We start from the raw sequence: 22556 nt of genomic DNA, 5'->3' as shown, positions 1-22556 counted from the left end.
CATGTCAAACGGGGACAGCCACACGAATCTAAATTCATCTGGTCCTTGCTGAACCGGCCAAACTTATTTTGATCAGCGTATGGCAAGCTTAAGAATGGAACGGCCCCCTCAAAAATAGCAAATCTACTTCATATGGAGTCGTGATGCACAACCAGAAACTACCACATATTTAACAAAAAGAAAAATCTTTATTGATGTTTAGCAATATCACCATTCAGCAAATTTTGTGTTCACAAATTTACCTTCGGTTATTACTTACTTGCATATTGTGGTGTCTCTAAATAGACCATGCCTAGCTTTGGAATGTTTATACTGAGAAATGTGAATAATATTGGTTACAGATATGTAGTGTGCCCGTGTGCAGTGCTTGTTAATTAGTAATATGTGTTTGACAACATCTGGCTGCCCTGCTAGTTTAGTAAAGGGTGTTAAGCACACAGTAAACTTTTAAACTGAAAATCTCAAAAATAAATGTGATTATTCTACGAGTGAGGCCCAGGAAGTATTAATTTGATTGGATAGTGTAAGTAAGCTCTCATGCTATAGGACTGTAAAGATAAAAGGAGAACGTACAGACTGACATACATGACCATTTTAGGATTATGCTTTTTTTTTTTTTTTTTTTTTTTTTTTACACAAGAACATGGTGTTTTTTTTGTTTTTTTTATACTATGAGCACTGATGTGTTCATACCCTCATGTCTGTGTCTGGGCTATATTACGAAATCCAAGGTGTGGTTGTGCTGTATGTCTGCCAACTTCGAGAAAGGTGAGGTGGTGGAGGTAGGGAGAGATTTCCGCTTATCCAGTGTGGAATGTGTGCTGCTGGGCTAGGATTTGTACATGTTAACAGATGCATCACATCATAGAACACAGTATGACCCAGGAGATGGGTGGGGCAATAACATGGCTCATAACAAGATGACAGCACATAGGCGCAGGGTCAAAGGGAGGTAACAAAAATGTAACTATGCAAAGAGGAGAACATGTTACTCTCCTAAACCCTGTAAACTTCCCAGGAAACGTAAAAATAGCAGTAAGAAACAACATTATAGAACAAATGAAGAAATAACATACAATAAATAAAAAAATACAAAAAAATGGGAAGGAAATGAAAAGTAACAAATAAACAAGTTCCAGCATCTAAACCTTTACAAGGGTGCACATGTGCAACATGTGCATTAGTGTACTGTAATCCCTAAAGCAGTAAAGATACTCATCTGTGTTATGCTGCAGTAGAGCGTGATTTCGCTGTTCAGTCGTTTAGCTAACATGAGGGTATTGTGGTTTAACAATAGCTGTAAAGGCATAGCACATCTAAAGCTGCCCCTAGACATAGGATAAAGGTTGTTCCATGCACCTGTTTACACTTGGACAATGGTATATCTATGGGTAGTCTGCACGCCCAGTCGTCCAGTCTGCATGCCGAGCGGTCCACTCTCAGTAAAAATCAATATTTTCTCCTCGCTAAAGACGACATTGCAGGAATCTACTCTGCTATGTGCATGCATGTGTGTGCCACTGTCATTTTAAAGAACAATAATTGGCATCTCGTACCTATGGGCATGTTGCAATAGAATTTATTCTCTACTTAGCTATACCAGTCCATCAGCACCAACAGCCCTCTGAAAGGCTACAGGATAAATGCAAAAGTCCAGCTTTACTGGTCACTACTCAGTACACTCCTGTGACGAAGGGCAAAGCTTTCAGCCTGCAGCTTGCTCTGAGCACCCAAAGCTCCAGAGTCTTCTGTATCCACAAGGGAAGATATTTCTTCACACTCTTCAGGGACATCAGCTGCCTGGGAAGACCCATCTAGACACAAGAATGACAATGGAAATCAGTTCACAGATACCATAGGAGAGAGTAGAGACTGGCATACTAAAACAAGATAATAAAAAACTAATACTACACTATTAAATCACAATAATCTGTGGCTAAACTGAACTGCAGTAAGAAAATGAGGCCTCATGTTTGAACCATTCTGGTGAAAGGCATCAAGATGACTATGCTGCATGGTTTTTGATATTTTAAATAATAAAATAAGCTTTGAACCCAGATCCTCTGTGTGTGCTCTACTTTTTTGGAATTGAATGGGAAAAAGGTTGTTGGTTTTGGCGTTCAGTGTTCATTAAAGAAATGGTAGATTTCTCAGAATAACGGACATATCTACTTGTGTATAGACAGCTTTAGATGACATCCATTGTTGGGATCTGGATAGTGTTAAAGGGATATTAAAGGAGGAAGTAAACCCTCCTCTGCAAGTTGTACCTATAGGTAAGCCTATGATAAGGCTTACCTATAGGTACTGTAAATATCTCCTAAACATGTACCGTTTAGGAGATATTTACCTTACATGCAGCCAGTGACGTCACTGGCGCATGCGCTCTGAAGGAACGGCCACTGGTGCCGTTCCTTCAGAGCCCAGTGCCCGTTGGCTCCCGCACGCATGCGCGGGAGTGACATAATCGCGGGTCCGGCCAATCAGATGGCCGGATGCCGCGATCCCGGAAGACGGGCGAATGAACATGTTGCCCGTCATACAGGTAAGCGGGCGGCACGGCGGGGGCTCGTTCTAAGGTAAGCATTTCATAATGAGCTAGTATGCGATGCATACTAGATAATTATGTGTTTCTCTTTCAGGTTGTAAAAAATAAATAAAAAAAATGTTAAATGAGTTTACAACCTCTTTAAACTCTGGTTGAGGTCAAAAAAAAAAATCTATTCAAGGATGTATTCTTAACTCAGAAAAAAGTACCTTCATTTGCACTTAGCCTGTTCCAAATTCCTAATAGTAAGAAAAAATTTCATGAAAAATAGACTACATGGACATTCGGTAATGGATGTGTATGGATTATTTTCGGAGAAAAAGGATATAGTTTAGTGTCACTTTAAGGCCTTCTGCACACTGAACATTTTTTTGGCTGCTTCTAGGGCCATCAGGCATTTTTTTTCCCTACCTCTAAACCCCCCTGCATTTTAGCCTAGGTGTCCATGCACACACAGGCTTTTAACAGCATTTAGCGGCAGGGGCTTTTAGAGGCAGGAAAAAAAAAAAAAACCTACTGCCACAGTGTGTCCAGGAGCAGCAGTGGTTTGGGAGAAAAACCGTTTGATGCTGCTAAACCTCTCTAGACGCGCATTACCTTAGGTGCATTTAGCACTTAAGAGTCAATTCATTTCAATGGCCAGAATTATTATTCTGGCTAATGAAATAAATTAATTCCCAAGCTCTTGACGCCTGTAAAAGCTTTGGACACTTATACAGGCGCTAAGCTTCTTATACAGGCGACAGGCTTTTTTTCTGCCAAAACGCTGCTGCAGGGAGGAAAGACTTCTAGAAGAGTTTGCAAAACGACCAGTGTGCATATGGCCTAAGGATCATCCTTACCAGCGTTTCTTTCTCCATCTTCACCATGCCCAAGAGTTTCTGTGTCTAGTGGACTATCTTCATCTGTAAAAGAAACATTCCTTTTAGAATCCCATTTAGATATTTATCTATAACATTCTCCGTTAGTGCCTAGTCCAACCTAATTAAAGTGTAACTACAAGGCAAGACTTTGTTTTCTAGTTTTGGATAGTCTAAATGGATTAAAACACCTCTTAGGTTATTATGCTGTCTGTGCCCCCATTCGCAATATTTACCCTCTCTGTTTGACCTGCTCACCATGATCATTGGAAGTGAAAGTAAAAGAAAATCCCAAATTTTGGGTTGTCCCCAAAAAAGTAATAGAAGGGAATAGAAGAGCCTCCATACTGAGAGTGCGGCTGTGTCTTTATCCGATACAATCCAGAAGTGGAGAGAATACAGAGAGCAATGTCTGAACACCTTGAATCATGCTCCGCCCACCCTGACAGCCCTAATATCTGAGGAGTTTATGCGGAAGAGAGTTTACATGCATTAAGGAGCCTACATTACCACTACGGGGACACCATCATTCATACCATCCATGTCTGTTGCCGTGGGAAGTGCCTACAAAAGGGGATTTGTTTATGCTCCATAATATCGGCCATCTGGTAAGAGGCTTATTTGTCTCCCACACGAGGTGGCACTGAGTGGGGTAGTCACTGTTCATCTATTGAATCCACCGTCTTCCGTTTTGATCTTCATTTCACATCATCCATTACATGTCTGGTAAGGAGCCATTCTTACAGGTGGTGGGACTCACTGCACACTGCTGGGGATTCTCATCCTGTAGGCCCTTTCATCCGTTCACCGACACCTGGACTGTTTTTGTTTATTTCCACATATGGACTTTAGCATTTTATACCCATTTGGGGATAATGCTCCTACTGTCACATTTCTGTAATTTTTGTGTTTGACACATACATTGGATTGCTGGTTAGCATTGCCATGTTTATTCTTACATGATTGCACATATCTCAACCATATACATTTACACTTAGCGCACCAGATTTATATTTCACACTTTTTTATTATTCCAAATTAGGTTTTGGAACTTTGGTTGCTGCTTTATTCGCATTTATATCAGTGCACCCCCCTTTTTTATTTCAATATTCAAATATCAACACAATATTTTACTTTGAACTTTTCTGAATTTTTGACGCTTATGGGAATGTCACTAAATTAAAGGGAGAGGTGTATTGTAGTGCAGTAGAGTATATATTTGATTTTGAACCGAAAATGGTTCACATGTTTATGTGTTTTGGCACAATAGTATGATGTTTTGAAGAGAAATAGATGGATAGATATATGATGTACACTATAGTGACTTAACACTACTTAATCTACTATATGAGATCATCAAGTTCACTTTGGGTATTCATTATTTTATATTGTATATTCATAATAGTCCGGTGCCATTGTTGATTTTTATTGTTTGGAATACCCAGGGAGATATTTAGTGTTCCAACAGCTGTGAGGTCGGGAGTAAGAATATAGCATAGGACCAAGTATCATGCTGAACTGCATGGTGTTTCCCATATACGGAAGCCAAAAAAGCCAGGTAACCAGCATTTTTACAAAGTGGTCAGCAATGACAAACTCCATATTTCTCTCAATTAAGGCTTTCCTTAAGTCACAGAAAAATAAAAATAAAGACTTATTAATTTCTCAATGAGTTCTGTTGACCACAGATTCATAAATTATGTTAAGTAACCCATGTATTTACTATACAGGTTACCACCAATAAAGCTGGGCAATGTTGCCTCCGCATTGTTCAAAATATTATATTTTATACAGAGCATAAAAGTAGGGGGGGGGGGGAAAGAGTAAAAAAATTGTATATATGCATCCAATTTATGTACCAAACATATTACTACTTGCCCAAAACACCCCTGTTACATAATTACAGAAATTGGGCTGGGCATACAAATTTCTCCTTAATGAATCATTCTATAAAGCACCAAAATCACAAGATTGGGGAAATTCTTTCCACAAAGTCACAATTAAATTTACCTGTGCACACAGGTCATACTTGCAGTATAAGATCCGTTTTGATAAAAAATAGTGTATGCGTTAAAATAATAGATCTATATATCTTTGGATTTAATTTCCAGAAAAACTGATGAAGTTAAAAAAGTTCTGGGCAATTGTCCTTGAGGCAATCTATTTTTTGGTTTCCCAATTATGCACGCTTCTAGATAGGATATGGATGTGCATACTGTTATAGGAGGAAAATTCCTGTATTATCACATCATTCTGATACAAAAAGTGCGACAAGTGTAAGAAAAAAAGTAACACAACAAAAAGACATGACATGTTGAGATAGCCCAGGACAGCGAATGCAGCTGTGGTGGTGAAAACCTTCTGTTCTGGGCGGTCTTGGCATCTATGTCTCTTTGTCCTGTTCCAAAAACAGTAAAAAGTGAAAAAAGGGAAATATGCGCTCAGACTTTTACACCTGAATATCAGAAAGTTCAGAGACCAAAAACGTAAATCCCGTCACACACTGAAATCTTATTAAAGGAAAAAAGTAAATAGCCACAGGTTAAACCTTAAGCAAACAAAACGCCTTAGGCAATATAAATGTCTGAGTAGTATCCTAACTGTTGTGTAACACCATAAAACTGAGGAAGGGGCAGGTTTGACACAGAACAAGTCTTTGTAGTGGATCAAATAAAATTCGATTGCTCATAAGTTTAACCATGACGACTACAACCGCTCATGAGGTGCCATGTGATACCACTGGCACCTCTGCCACAGCATTTGATGGGTTTTTGATGCAACATTTAAAAATACAAAAAATGACTGATTGCTATAGGTATTGAGCTCTGTTTTACTGAGTAAGTCGGATATGATTACTGGGGCTCAGTCATAAAAGTAGGGATTTATTAAAAATTAAAAAAAAAAATATTCAAGACTTGTAAGGTTATTTATCCTCAGGATGCTGAAGATGTTAATGGGGAGAAAAGAAAAACTCCCACTGATCGTAAAACAGATACCCTGAAATGCATTGGCTACTATTTGGATTTACCCTCTGACTGTTACTGGAATAAAATTGCATGTTGCTTTGGTTTAAATTTTTGTTACATTACAGTACAAGCCAAGGAGACTGTGGAGATCCTCTGGGGCAGCCTTTCTCAGCCTTTACAACATGGAGGGATCCTTGAAATAAATGCTAAAAAGTATAAGATCTACAACTCATGATACATTAGTGTGATAGTCATTGGGAAGAATGCTCCTTACACTTGTGGGTATTGAAAAGCACTACTGTACCTTCTTACAGAAATTGCCCATTGCTCAATGAACTCCTAGCAACCTCTGGAGGAATCCTGGTTGAGAAACCCTGCTCTGGGTTGTAGAAGATGCCAGCCCAGGAACCAGAACATTTACATCAACATCAATACTTTAAGATGGCAATACCAGAGAGATAACCCTATGTGTCCAGTGCTATTTTTCCACTTTCCTCAACCACATACAACAAATGAGTCTAGCCATCTGGTTTAGGAGTTTTGTTTATTTTCACATTTGCAGCTGAAACTGAGAAAATGTGTTAGTATGTTGTATTTATAGCTATCATTAGCCTTGTCATTTGAGATGGATTCTGAAAAAGCCTTTGTTTGGCCTGGAATTTTGCTTTAAAAGTGCTAAAAAGTTACAAAAATGTTTTCTTCATCAAGTAGGGAAGGGTTGAATCTCCAGTCAATTTATATTTCTGCTGTGTCCAGCTTGGTAGATTTCCCATAATTTCTTGTCTTGGAGACACAAAAGGAAATTGGAATTTTCACTTTTAATAGATTTTCTCTTATTTTAGAGAGTTATCACAGAAGAGATGTCCCCCCCATTGGAGGATTTTTCCTCTGATAACAACTCAGAATGTAAAGGTTCCTCTTTAGTTACTATCTTCAGGACTGTGGTCACCAAGCCAAATAGAGGGATGAATTCCCCTTTTACCTGGATGTTGTTCTGTGTTAAAGTGGTAGTAAACTTTGTTATACCACATGTACCTACAGGTAAGCCTTAGGCCCCTTTCACACGGGCGCACCGCCCGACGGAGTCCGTTCTGCTCAGCGGGGGATCAATCCGCCAATCCCTGCTGAGCAGGCGGATGACAGCTCAGTCTCCGCTCTGTGTGCAGAGACGGAGCTGTCAGATCCCCATTGTCCTCATGGGGAAATCGGATGAGAACCGACCCCCTGTCCGGGTCCATTCTCATCCGATCCGATGCTCCAGACGGATGGAAAATAGGGTTTCCATCCGTCCGGATAGCAGCGGGTGTTAGCAGAGATGTCTCCGCTGACACCCGCTGCCCCATAGGGATGCATGGAGCATCCGATCAGGTCCACCTGAAAAACTGACAGGCAGATCGGATCACCCGTGTGAAAGGGGCCTTAGGCTTACCTGTAGTTACTGTGCATATCTCCTAAACTTGCACAGTAGAGATTCAGAGTGCATTCAGCCGGTGATATCGACACATACACTCTGAAGGTCTAGCTTACAGTGCCGGACCTTCAGAGCCCATGCCGTAAACGGCGGCTTCCCACGCATGCGCAGGAGTGACGTCATCGAACCCATGGCAACTCATGTAGCCGGAGGCTGCAAACCCGGAAAGAAGAGCGGGGGAAGACATCAGCCCTCTAGCACATTAGGACATTGCCTTGCAGGGAAATGTATTCATTTTAACCACCTGTGGTTTACTACCGCTTTAAGATATTTATACCACCAATGCTACATCATATTTCACTGTATTTACACGAGATACACGGTTGTATACGATTGCTTATTGGAATAATCAACTCAGACTGGCTTTTTCTTTTCTGTAATTTGAATCTTAATAGCAGAGCAGGGGCACAGAGCAACAAAAACTTGGCAAAGCATCTATTCTATGCAAAACATAACCATTGTGTTTATGTACACTAAAAAAAAGGCATGAGGGTACAAACTGATGAAGCTTAAAAAAGTATGATCCTGCCACCTAGGGACCAGATAACATATTACACTGCCAGTAATTGAGCACCTTATCAAACCATTTAAGCTCCTTCCCCTGGGCATCCTTCATGGACCAGAACAGTTGTTGCATTTCAGCTATAGGTCTTGATTCCTCAAATTTGTTTCATTACTTACGAAACCAAAGTTGAATAAACAAGACCCTCTTTTGGCCGTAATGTCTTGCAAATATAGGCTTATTCCCTTTATATATATATATATATATAAAGAGTAGTTTGACACGCACTAGTTTTAAAGCCACTACATTTTGCAGCTAAAAACTATTTTTTTGTTTTTCTGTGATTTGCCCAAATATTCATTGGAAAGCCCTGGGTGCATGAGGTATTGCCAAGGATTCTGGAAGAATTTCTTCTTAAATAGGTCTTATATAGTTTCCGGGGGCCCTGGTGGTAAGATTGCTACTGTTTGGCTGATGGGGGTGCTGGGGGGATCTATTGTCTCTCGGCTCCCCCCGACTCGGCCTTCTGGGACTCCCCCTGCCGCTCCCCCCCCCCCCCCCCATGGGGACCTGGGGTCTCGGGGGGGCTGTGGCTAATTGAGGCCCTATTTGGTATTACTGTATTCCTGGATGATGGCTTGTATCTTTGTTGCTTCACTGCAATACCTGTCACAGATATGCACATACTCTCTTTGAATGTTACATTCCTTGCTTTTATTCCTTGTGTATCCATACCTTGTTGGCACTGTTAACTTTTTTGGTTAATATCAATAAAACGTTTGTTAAAAAAAAAAAAAAAAAAAAAACTGAATTTTTTTACCTGTAAAATTCCTTTCTCTGAGTCCTCCGACGGTCGCCGCCTCTTCATATTCGTCACTATGGGGTTATTGACCTTTGCTCCGTAGGAGTAGCTAGGCAACAGAATATGTTAATATCAAAGCTTTTAGCATACCCCACCCCTAGGGGGTGGTCCCCTCAGTCAATACCCTCCTGCTTCCTGCATTCCTACCTCAGTTTCAGTAGCATAGCAGTAGAGTACATAAACAAACCCCAAAAGGAGGGGCGGGGGCGGCGACTGTCGGAGGACTCAGAGAAAGGAATTTTACAGGTAAGATTTTACAAAAATTCAGTTTTCTCTTACGTCCTCCGACAGTCCCGCCTCTTCATATTCGTCACTATGGGGACGTCCCAAAGCAGTGTAGACATAAGGGGTGGGAGAAAAATCAAACGCAAAGGCAACGCAGTACCCACATCAGAAACAAAGGAACCTTACCAAAGGAAGGAAACCAACTGGGCAACACGAAAAAACTTGCTCAACAGGAGCAACAACCCAGGAAAACAAATAACCCAGGGAGAAAAAACATCCCAACAGCCAAGGGTCCAAGAAAAAACAAGGAACCCTAAGGCACTGCCGCACAAAGAACCTTGCGGCCAAAGGAAGCATCTGCCGATGCCTGAACATCCACTTTGTAGAATTTTGAGAAGGTGTGAACGGACGACCAAGTCGCCGCTTTACACACCTGGGCCACAGAAGCCCGATGATGACAGGCCCAAGACGTACTCAGAGATCTCGTAGAGTGTGCCTTCACAGGCATGGGAGGAACTTTCCCCTTCAAAGCATAGGCCTGTTCAATGACCTGTCTGATCCATTTGGCGATGGTAGAAGCCGACGCCGCCATGCCCTCCCGAGGCCCCTCTGGAAGGACAAATAGAGAATCCGTCTTGCGAAAGGATTCAGTCGATGACAGGTAAGCCCTGATCGCCTGAACAACATCCAAGGAATGCAAAGCCACCTCCTTTGGATGTTTAGGCTTCGTGCAAAGCGAAGGCAAGACAATGTCCTCATTGAGGTGAAATTCCGAAATCCTTTTCGGAAGGAAAGACGGGTTAGGTCGCAAGACCACCTTATCCAAGTGAACCACCAAATACGGAGATCTGCAAGACAAAGCTGCCAGCTCCGACACCCTGCGAGCCGAAGTGATTGCCACCAAAAAGGCGACCTTCTTGGACAACAAGATCTCCCTGATCTTTTCAAAGGGAGCATGTTGCAACACGGACAGAACAAGATTTAAGTCCCACGGAGGTAAAGGCTCCCTCCTAGGAGGGACCAGATGCCGCACCCCTTGAACAAAGGTGCTAACCAAAGAATTAGACGCCACAGGGCGTTGAAAGAGAACGGCCAGTGCAGAAATCTGACCCTTAATCGTGGCCAACGCCAAACGCTGGTCCACGCCCGTTTGAAGAAAAGCCAACACTCTTGATACCGAGTAAGAGCGAGGGGAATACCCCCTGGACTCACACCAAGCAAAATAGGCCTTCCAAGTACGGTAGTAAACCTTCCCCGAAGAGGACTTTCTAGCCTTGATCAAAGTGTGAATGACCTCAGGGGAGAGACCCCTATCCTTCAGGATCTTGGTTTCAACAGCCAGGCCGTCAAAGCCAGCGACTGTAAAGCAGGATGGAATATCGGCCCTTGAGACAGGAGATCTTCTCGACGAGGCAGACGCCACGGAGCGTCGACCGCCAGATTCACGAGATCTGCGTACCAAGACCAGCGAGGCCACTCTGGCGCCACCAGAATCACCGTGTGCGGCTCCGAGGCCAACCTGCGAAGGAACCTGGACAGTAGCTGAATCGGTGGAAAGGCATACATCAGACGATGCTGATGCCAGGGAGCCACTAATGCGTCTAACGCGTCTGCCCGAGGATCGCGCGTCCTTGCCACGAACCTCACCACCTTGTTGTTTAGACGAGACGCGAACAGGTCCACATCTGGTGAGCCCCACTTCGCGCACAACATCTGGAAGACATCCGGGTGAAGGGACTATTCCCCCTGGTCCAGGGCCTGGCGACTCAGATAATCCGCCTGCCAGTTCTCCACCCCCGGAATGTGAACCGCCGTTATCGCCGGGACGTGCGTCTCGGCCCAAGACAGAATGTCGGCCACTTCCCGAGCCGCTCGGGCACTCCTGGTGCCCCCTTGGTGGTTGATGTAGGCCACCGCTGTAGCATTGTCTGTCTGCACCCGAATCGGACGGCCCGGCAGCCTGTCCGACCAACGCCGAAGGCAGACATTTATCGCTCGCAATTCCAGAATGTTGATCGGAAGGGAGGATTCCTCCTCCGACCAAGTACCCTGGGCGGACAGAACGCCCAGAACACCACCCCAGCCCGACAGGCTGGCATCCGTGGTGATCACCATCCACGAGAAAGGGCGAAAGGACTTGCCCCCCGACACCGCCGGGGACTGGAGCCACCACAGAAGGTCCCTTCTGGTGTGATGGCTCAAGGAAATCTGGAGATCCAGAGATTGCGGTCGCCCGTCCCACCTGGTCAGAATCTCCCTTTGGAGACACCGCGTGTGAAACTGGGCGAAGGGGATCGCCTCGAAAGCCGAGACCATCAATCCCAGACACCTCATGCACGTCCGGAGGGACGAGCACTGAACGTCCCTGGGGGACCTGACTTCTTCCTGAAGCTTCCTGAGCTGGTCTTCCGGCAGGAAGACCTTCGCCTGAACAGAGTCCAGGATCATTCCCAGGTAAGGAAGACGAACCGACGGACACAGCGTCGATTTTGGAAAATTTATCGTCCCCAGAACCGGCGCAAGCACCTTGGTGAAAACCCGCGGAGCCGAAGCGAGACCAAAAGGGTAACGCCACGAATTGGTAGTGATCCTCCGCAATGGCGAATCGAAGGTACCTCTGGTGACCCTCGAAAATGGGGATGTGAAGATACGCATCCTTCAGATCGATGGACGCCATGAATTCCCCCGGAACCAAGGCAGCCACCACTGATCGCAGGGATTCCATGCGGAACTTGCGAACCCGCACAAAGCGGTTCAGAGCTTTCAAGTCCAGAATCGGACGTACCTTGCCCTCCTTTATGGGCACAGTGAACAGATTGGAATAGAACCCCCGAAATCGGTCCCGATGAGGCACCGGAACCACCACTCCCTGAGCCCGGAGGTCCCGCACCGCCAGGTGCAGATCCCGCAATCGCTCCGGAGACAGCTGAAGATTTGAGGGAAAAAATCTGCTCGCCGGCCGAGATGGAAACTCGATCTTGTATCCAGATCGAACGATTTCCTGAACCCACCTGTCCCGAATGCGGGCCAGCCAGGGTTGAAGAAAACCGAGCAAACGTCCCCCCACCCCAGAACTGTGTGAGGGCGCCCCTTCAGGCCGCATGGTTATGGGCAGCGGACCCGGACTGGCCGGACTTCTGCTTACCTGTCCACGGCTTTTTCTGGGAGCCTTGGCCCTTGAAGGGCTTGCCCTTATAGTGCGACCGAAAGGCACGAAAGGACCCCTGAGAGGGTCTAAACAAGGTATTCTTCTTACCGCGAACAAACTTAAGTCTTGTGAGTCTGGGGCAAGAGAGTGCTCTTACCCCCAGAAATACCCTTTATCAGAGTATCCACTCAACACCGCCACACTTTGGAGACGTGCAGCCAAAAGGACCATATCTAAGTCCGCATCACACAAGTACATGACACCCTGATGAATCTGATCCACCATAGCCAATGTTGACGGCGGGGCAGAGTCAGCCACCAGGGTGCGCCTGAGCACCTGCGTCCAATCTGCAATAGCCTGGGCTGCCATAATTGAAGCAAAAATAGGCTTCAGCATAGAACCAGCAACCGTATAAGCATGACGGGCCAGAGACTCCAATCTCCTGTCCGTAGGGTCCCGGAAAGCCGGGGTATCCTCAGCAGGAATCGCAGTGGATTTATTCAAAATCGCCACCGCGTGATCCACCTGAGGCGGCACACACCAACGCTCATCAGTGGCGGGAGTAAAAGGATAACGCAGCTTAAACCTACTCGGCACAGCAAAAGGCTTCTTCAAATTGCGCCACTGCTCATCAACAGCGCGCTGAAATTCCGTAGAGCAAGGAAAAACCTGCGACGTTTTGCGCTTTCTTTTCGTCCCGTAAGAGGACATCAAAACAGGAGGACAAGGTTCATCCTCCAAATGCAGCGTTTGCTTGATAGAAGCAACCAACTCATCCATGAGTGCAAGCTCTTCAGACGAGCCAGGGGGAGAAACATCAACCCCTTCCACCTCAGCCTCCCCTTCAGACCCCGCAAGGTCTAGGGATGAGCGAGACCCTGAGAAGGGCACTCCAGCCATAGCATCCCCATCGCCCTCTGAATCAGAGGAAATGGACACTCTGGGCCTTTTTGTGGATCGATCAACCACCAGCATCTGCACCTGAGCAGCTAAGTTCGCCACAATAGTAGCCAGATCAGCCCCCTCGTGGGAAGCAGCAGCCCCTTGGCCCCCTACCAAGGTGGGGGAAACTTGCTTTCCTGAGAATCCATGCCCCAGTAGACTTAAGAAAAAAAGGAGTACTGCCCCTTTAAGATCGCGGCGAGTGTAGCCCACCGCACTCACAGAATACACTGACCCCCACAGGGATAGGAATACTAGGCAAGGAATACAGGAATATGGAAAGGTAAAACCTGGAGAGATCACACAGGCTGCTGCACCGATCGCTGTCCCAGAGGAAAAGGAAGTGATGCAAGACTGACCGCCCCTATGAAGCCTATGTAAAGGCTACACAAACATGGCCGCTGGCTGAGGCTCCATAGGCAGATACAGAACAGCGCTGACATGAGGCCTGAGCGATCGCCGCCAAAATGGCGGCGCTTGGCGCCAAAAACGCCACTCTTTCCACACAGGACCGGCCACCATAGCTCGCTGTAAAAAAATGGTCGCCGCACAGTATGCCCAAAAATGTTGCACAAGCATGTCACACACAGCATACAGCATGTCTCACAATAAACTCCGCCTGTTACACAGAGCAGAGCAGGAGAGCCCCCCCCCCCCCCTCTTCAGCCCACAGAAAGGCAGCTATTACTGACAGGGAGCTCAACGTTTTACACAGACATGCAGGGTCCCACAGTCCCAGACTGACACCCAAAACAGACAGGTCCCCACACAGAATACACTTACCATCCGGATGGCGTGGGGAGCCCGCACAAGCGATCAAACCGCTGCACTAAGGACAGGGAGAGTCGCAGCCAGGACGCAGTGGAGCTGCGGTGCGAAACCGCAAATGGCGTCCGGTGAGGTAGCTACCTCACCGCAGCATCCCTGCAGCGAACAGGGATGGGTCGTTCATATATGCCAGGGAAACCTGAGCTGAACGCTCGATGGCAGGCTGGGAAGCTACTGGCCCTGAACCCCGGATAACCAGGGAGGCCAGCCCGAGACCCAGCTCCGCACAATCATCTTCATCCGAAGAAACTAAACTAGCGCTGAAAAATAACAGCTAAGTAAAGAAGAGAAAACACTTGAAATAAATAAAGAGAGAGATTAGAGGCTGAGACTGAAATCCCAGCACAGGATAAGCCTGCTAACTCCTGAGCTAGACAATTGAAACTGAGGTAGGAATGCAGGAAGCAGGAGGGTATTGACTGAGGGGACCACCCCCTAGGGGTGGGGTATGCTAAAAGCTTTGATATTAACATATTCTGTTGCCTAGCTACTCCTACGGAGCAAAGGTCAATAACCCCATAGTGACGAATATGAAGAGGCGGCGACTGTCGGAGGACGCAAGAGAAAATAGGTCTTATATACCCAAGGTCTTTAAATGGTTGAAAAAATATATATATATATATAAAAAATATATACATATAGGGGGGAATGACTTTTGCCACTGCAGAAATGTCATATTTGCTCCATTTATAAAGCCTATTCAGAGGCCTGCTGTCTGTTTCCCCGACAGATTTCTTTTTGCTGACCATGTACTCTATACCATTCAACCATTCATTGCGTGGCAAATTTTACATCCACCCTTCCCATTTAAAGGCTTAGTGTTTTCAGATGATGAATCACATAACTCACCATTGAATTCTATAGGAGACCTGTACAGAGAGGAAGTATTCGATTATGCATTTTACTATTCTAAAACCACTATAACTGACTTCAGGAAACTGCTGAAGCAAGAAACAATGAAGTCACATGGACATTGCCAATATTTTATAATCTGTATTAAGGAACATATCTACACATCGTAAAGATTTCTTAATCGTTTATTTTTTCTCTTAAAATATTTATTGCATTTTAAACCATTGCATACAAATACCACTGATTTCTGTAACAGGACAATATAGCTCCTGCATACTGTTTCTTCAGACTAGATATCTTACCTATCTCAAGGGATCTTCGTCCTTGAATCTCTGTTGTACCCGTTTCAGTGCTGCTTTGCCCTGGGTCAGCCTGTAGAAAAAGCACCAATATAATGTCAGTTTCCAAGCCATCTACACTGAACAAAATTATAAACTTAACACTTTTGTTTGTGCCCCCATTTTTCATAAGCTGAACTCAAAGATCTAAGACTTTTTCTGTGTACACAAAAGGCCTATTTCTCTCAAATATTGTTCACAAATCTGTCTAAATCTGTGTTAGTGAGCACTTCTTTGCTGAGATAATCCATCCACCTCACAGGTGTGACATATAAAGATGCTGATTAGACAGTATGATTATTGCACAGCCAAAGGCCACTCTAAAATGTGCAGTTTTACTGTATTGGGGGGGGGGGGGGGGGTCGGGGGTCAGAAAACCAGTCACTACCTGGTGTGACCACCATTTGCCTCATGCAGTGCAACACATCTCCTTTGCATAGAGTTGATCAGGTTGTTGATTGTGGCCTGTGGAATGTTAGTCCACTCCTCGTCAATGGCTGTGCCAAGTTGCTGGATATTGGGAGGAACTGGAACACGCTGTCGTACACGCCGATCCAGAGCTTCTCAAACATGCTCAATGGGTGACATGTCCAGTGAGTATGCTGGCCATGCAAGAACTGGGATGTTTTCAGCTTCCAGGAATTGTGTACAGATCCTTTCAACATGGGGTCATGCATTATGATTCTGCAACATGAGGTGATGGTTGTGGATGAATGACAACAACGGGCCTCAGGATCTCATCACGGTATCTCTGTGCATTCAAAATGCCATCAATAAAATGAACTTGTGTTCGTTATCCATACAATACGCCTGCCCATATCATAACCCCACCGCCACCATGGGCCACTTGATCCACAACATTGACATCAGCAGACCGCTCACCCACACAACGCCATACATGCTGTCTGCCATCTGCCCTGTACAGTGAAAACCAGGATTCATCTGTGAAGAGAACACCTCTCCAAAGTGCCAGACGCTATCGAATGTGAGCATTTGCCCACTCAAGTCGGTTACAATGAATGACAAACTGCAGTCAGGTCCAGCTAGCCTGAGGCAGTTTCTGACAGTTTGTGCAGAAATTCTTTGGTTATGCAAACGGGATTGTTGCAGCAGCTGTCCGGATGGCTGGTCTCAGACAATCTTGGGAGGTGAAGATGCTGGCTGTGGAGGCCCTAGGCTGGTGTTCTGCAGTTGTGAGGCCGGTTGGATATACTGCCAAATTCTCTGAAACTCCTTTGGAGACGGCTTATGGTAGAGAAATGAACATTCAATTCACGGGCAACAGCTCTGGTGGACATTCCTGCAGTCAGCATGCCAATTGCACGCTCCCTCAAAACTTGCGACATCTGTGGTATTGTGCCGTGTGATAAAACTGCACATTTTAGAGTGGCCTTTTATTGTGGCCAACCTAAGGCACACCTGTGCAATAATCATGCTGTCTAATCAGCATCTTGATATGCCACACCTGTGAGGTGGATGGATTATCTCGGCAAAGGAGAAGTGCTCACTAACACAGATTTAGCCAGATTTGAGAATATTTGAGAAAAATAGGCCTTTTGTGTACACAGAAAAAGTCTTAGATCTTAGAGTTCAAATCATGAAACATGGGGACAAAAATAAAAGTGTTGTTTATAATTTTGTTTATTAGTGTATTTAAAATGTTGTTTTCCCATACAAGATTCACATAACTTTTGCCCAAAATTCACACATTTTCTGAATGGATTCAATTTGTGTGTCCAAAGTCACATGACAAGTCGTACTAGTGGAAACGGAGCTTTAGTCTACGGTTTCACTATTGCGACCCCAAAGTCATGCAACTTAGAGTGCAACTTTGATCCAACTTTACACTCTCTGGATCTTAGGTTGCATCAAAAAAAAAAAAAAAGTGCAGGTAACTTTTTAAAGTCGCTGATTTTCAAAGTTGCATAGATGGGATTGGGTGATATTGAAACAAATGGGTTGTGACTTGTCATGCGGTCAAGCGAATATATAAAGTTAAAAAACCCTAAGGTTATTACATCCATAATTCAGTGCAGAGTGGTATGTTAACCTATAGTATACTAGAACTCACACAAACTGGCAGACATAGCTAGACAGAGACTGATGAACAGATGACACTGTGATAAGGACACACAATGATGAAGGCAGACACTGACAGATTATTGCAGACTGAACGCCCTACTAACTGACCTGAATTAAAAGGAAATCTAGGCTTCTAGAGTACTGCACGTCTTATCTCAGCTTTCCTCTGGCAACGTTCCAACCCCTCATTAGGTTAGCAGTATTACAACCATGGCGGCAGGGTGGATTGACGGTGCCTACATTTTACAGATAATTTCCCAGTTGGTTTTTGCCCACCAGTGGTTACCACTCCTTTGGATGAAGTTGCAGTTTCTCTGGAAGCGGCTATAATTGGCTTCTATGAAGCTCTGATCCATCTGATATACAGTATCACGCATCATAGCGACCTGTACTAATGGGTTTTTCAATACAAGTCAATGGGAAAGCAAAGGCAGCTTGAAGCAGTTTGATGCCGCGTAAATTGATGTTGAATGCACCTGTAAGGGAACTCTTTATGATCTCAGAGTTGTCTCAAACAGATTTCAAATGCAAGTGGAATGCACCTGAAAGCAAGCTGCATCACTGACATGAGCACAAATCCTGTTGACACAGGCCTTTAGAAAACCAGTTTCCTTACAGTCCTGGTGCAGCGTGTACATTGCACACTGACCTCAGAAGAAAAGCATATCTGGGCTTCTGAATGCTCTGCATAGCTAAACAAGCCCAAAAAAGTATGTGATGAGATCAGTATGCAGTACCACAAGATTGTGTAAACATAATGTGGCCCCATTCTCAGATTTGACAGCTGTGATCACTTTGCATGTATCCTGAGGAACACTGATTACACATCTCCTTTTACCAGCCGAGTACCACCACTCACCCTCACACGAGATCTCCTAAAACCCCACTGGAGATAGCTGAGCAAAACCAAAATGCTCATGAAGATGAAGTTGCTGGAAATGCCAATCACAGCAGACATGATTGGGAAATTATACAACAGGTACCTGTAACAAAATACTCAATGTCATAATATGGTGATCAAAAAAAAAAAAAAAGTAAAAACATGCAATGCACACAGTTGAGGAAGATCACAGACATATTGCCATCGAAAGCTAGACTGAAAAAAAAAACAATGAAAAAAAAAAAAAATACAAAAAAACAACAGTAATGAATTTTAAACCACTGCCCTTAAAGGCCAAGTTCACTTTTGTTCACCTTTTTTATTTTCTAAATTCAAGCTTCCCTATATATCAATATAGCATTAATGTAGGTCTTTTGCAGAAATAAACAGAAATAAAGTTTTCTATTTATTATACACACACGTCTTGTTTAAAAACACTTCTCCATGACTTCTGCCTTACTTCCGGTGTAACGTTAAAAAACCATACCCCGTGAAGAAACCATACCCTCGTCACTTCCTGTGAGAAACAGCTGAGCAGCGAAGGAGTGCGCATGCTCAGAGAGCCGGAAACATCATGGAAGAGCAGAGAAGATGACAAGTGCGCATGCTCAGAAGGTATGAAATAATTACGGTAGTGAAAGTAATGTTAAACTTGCGGCGGTTACATAAAACAGCGCGGCTGCACTATGAGGCATCTCCGCTCCTATCCTTGTAACTTTCCTGATGTGGGCTAATAAATATGAAAGCGGCGGCGGGTGTATGAGATGTAAATGTCGGCTCCGTGATCCGCTTTTATATTTATTACCCCAGATCAGGGAAGTGACAGGGAGAGGAGCGGAGATCACTCATAGTGCAGAGGAGCTGTTTTAATGTAACGGCGGCAAGTATAACGTTAAACACACTGCCGTGAGAAATCCATACCCTCCGGAAGTGACAAGGGTATGGTTTTCTCACGGGTATGGTTTTTTCACGGAACACCGGGACAGACTATAGGTCATGACACAGGAAGGAGTTGACCAGCTGACCTCATTAGCACACACCCTGTATCATCTGCCCTCCTACCCACCACCCACTTCCAGGTGCACTTTTTTTTTTTTTTTTAAATGAAAGGCAATCAAATCAGTGATCACTGTTCTCACTAAATACACAGGCATCAATTTTTTTCTTTTTCTACCTTAACTTTCATCTTGAATAGATTGTTCATTTGTAGTGTGCTGAGCGATTAGATAACAGCCTATGTGGATAGAGCTGTAGTATTGAAAACAGAAGAACTCTATTCTGGGTTCTGTAAAGCTCACCATTAACTATACAATCTCCCAATCCTCTTTAGAACTACCATCAACTATGTAGCATCTGCCTAATTGAATACTGAATGATTGGATCGATAGAGGGGTCCTCCTATTCCATTGTTTCAGTAAATCTAAAGGAATTTGTACAGAGATTGTACAGATTGTATAGTGTATGGTCATCTTTATACAAGTACAAAGGAGGGAGTGGACGGAAACACTCAGCTGTCAATTCCTGTTCACATGTCTGCATATCAGGAGATTACATTTGGGGGGAGTTTTGGAGCAATTTCACTTGTCAGGCATAGGGCAGCCCATCCACTTGAACTGGCACTAAGCACTGAAAAGCTTGTTTATTTTTCATTTTTGGATCATCCACTTGAATGGGCTGCCCTACAAGCAACAATCGCCCCAAAGAAGCCCTAGAACTTGTTTTTCCTGTGACACTCATAGGGCAGCCTGTGAATTTCAATAGGGTGCACTACATGTAGCTTATAGTATACAAAGAAGGGGGTTGTGTGACTTTAAATGAAGCACATGATCATAAGAACCATGTGCCTCCATTCCTGGTGTAAATTAAGAGGAAAAAAAGGAAGTTTAGGACTTTAAATGAGGCATGAGACACAACTGGTAGAACTGAGTTCCACAGGTAAGTTAAAGTCTACAGATCCACAAAAGAAGTCGGAAATGAGTCACCAGCAAAGGTTTTACTTCCTATGCACTCCCTGATGTGGAAAGATTGGTGGAGGGGAAACGATTAACTACCACCACCAAAAATACTGATTAACAGCTGGGACATGGTCACCTGCATGCGCTGATTAAAAAAGCCACTGTAAAGATGGATGCCACTGTGCTGTAGGATACTATTATTCCGGCAAAGCAGTATAGTCAAGGAAGAATGTGGTCAGCTGACAAGTGTTGGGCAAGGTGATGCTTTTTTCACATGTCCTATCTGTTATGCATCAATCAATGCAGGGGTACACTCTTCCCAGTACTAGACCAGCATGCACAATGTTTGTGGTCTTTGACAATCTCTCTTTAACTAGAAAAGGAATTTTTCAGAGCTACTGGAATTTTGTTGCTTATCATTCAAATGCAAGGAAGTTTTCAAACACGATCACTGGCTCTGGCAAGGAAGCACACAAACAGGCTTTCTTCATGGGTACTGGGAACTAACTAAAGTGTAGACATACAGAAATTAAAGCTAAAAACGAAAAAGGTGAAAGTTCCCAAGACACTTTTAATCATTTGAAATTTGGTCACACAAAAAATTTTCAGGGAATCAACTAACTGCCCCGGATACAACTGGAGTTTAAAATGAGATTTCAAATCAGTCCAAACCTAGATTTGGTTATAGTCTTTTTGAGTCAATTCAAGTTCTCATTTCTTTTCTAAGCCCTGAGGAAGGAGCATGTTGGCTGCTTTTTATGTGATCAAAATTGCAAACAAAAGAATCCTGGACTCTTTCGCCTTTGTTTTGTGCCAATTTCTGAATGTCTACACTTTGCAGTTCTTTTAGTATGGCAGCTTCAGCCCTGCACAAATTTCTGGACTGGACAGTAACACTACCAAGTTGTGCTCCATGATGAGCAGAGTTTCACAGTGATAATACATTGAATGCATGAAAAAAAAACAGCAATAAAAATGGATTTTTGTAAGATCTTACCGTAAAATCCTTTTCTCTTAAGCTCATTGACAGACGTAGTCTTCTTGATTCTCAAGAGCTGGGTTATGTTGTCTCCGCAGGAGTAGGACTAGGCAGAAAGACAAAACGTTCTGGCTCCACCTTAGGGGCAGTCCCTGAGGGTATATCCTCCCTCTCTCTGCTACAGGGAATCAGTTCTGTTTTAAAGCAGTACAGAGAATTTAACCCAACCCAACTCAATGATAGAGGGGCGGGTACTACGTCTGTCAATGAGCTTAAGAGAAAAGGATTTTACGGTAAGATCTTACAAAAATCCATTTTTCTCTATCGCTCATTGACAGACGTAGTCTTCTTGATTCTCAAGAGCTGGGACATCCAGAAGCAGTGCCACAAATGAGGGGTGGGATTGACAAAATCAAATCCAATCTAGAAGGCCCAACTGGTGCCAAACTAGAAGTTTTAAAGGCTCATTATAAACAAAGAATGAGACTAAAGAAAAATTTTCCAACGGAAAAAACCCTCGAGGTAGACCACTGGTCTCCTCAAATTGCGGCCTGCAAAACCTTGCGGCCAAACGAGGCATCAGACGATGCCATTACATCAACTTTATAATGTTTAGTAAAGGTATGCACCGACGACCAGGTAGCCGCCTTGCACACCTGGACCACTGACGCCTGATGGCGAAAGGCCCATGACGCACTAAGTGCCCGAGTGGAGTGCGCCTTAACAGGGAACGGGGGCTCCCGACCCTTAATAGAATAAGCCTGTACTACCGTCTGTCTGATCCATCTGGAAATGGTCGCGGCAGATGCAGGCAACCCCTTTTTGGGTCCATCTGGGATCACAAAAGTGAATCCGTCTTGCGAAACGAGTCTGTCGTTTTCAAGTATACCCTGATCGCCCGGACCACATCCAAGGAGTGTAAAGCAAACTCCCGAGGATGACTGGGCTTAGGACACAGGGAAGGTAATACAATTTCTTCATTCAGATGAAATTCTGAAACCACTTTTGGTAGGAAGGATGGATTCGGACGAAGAACCACCTTATCTCTATGAACCACCAGATATGGTGAACGACAAGATAATGCGGCCAGTTCTGACACCCTGCGTGCAGAAGTAATA

General features: G+C 44.3%; 1 protein-coding gene across 1 annotated transcript in view; it reads right to left on the bottom strand.

The window, feature by feature from the left end:
* Positions 1-1551: 1551 nt before the first annotated feature.
* Positions 1552-22556, bottom strand: part of BSCL2 (BSCL2 lipid droplet biogenesis associated, seipin) — a 63596-nt gene continuing 42591 nt past the window's right edge. Inside the window, exons 6-9 of the mRNA XM_082271080.1 lie at positions 18484-18607; positions 15507-15576; positions 3391-3453; positions 1552-1814 (exon numbers count right to left, since the gene is read on the bottom strand). Of these exons, the coding sequence (XP_082127206.1) occupies positions 1660-1814; positions 3391-3453; positions 15507-15576; positions 18484-18607 (412 nt within the window). The 3' untranslated portion in view covers positions 1552-1659. The remainder of the gene's footprint in view (positions 1815-3390; positions 3454-15506; positions 15577-18483; positions 18608-22556) is intronic.

Source organism: Pelophylax lessonae, assembly GCF_965119305.1.
Source record: "Pelophylax lessonae genome assembly, chromosome: 10".
NCBI classification, from domain to species: domain Eukaryota; kingdom Metazoa; phylum Chordata; class Amphibia; order Anura; family Ranidae; genus Pelophylax; species Pelophylax lessonae.
Note: the sequence above shows the minus strand (reverse complement) of the source record. Positions and strands in the feature narration are given on the sequence as shown.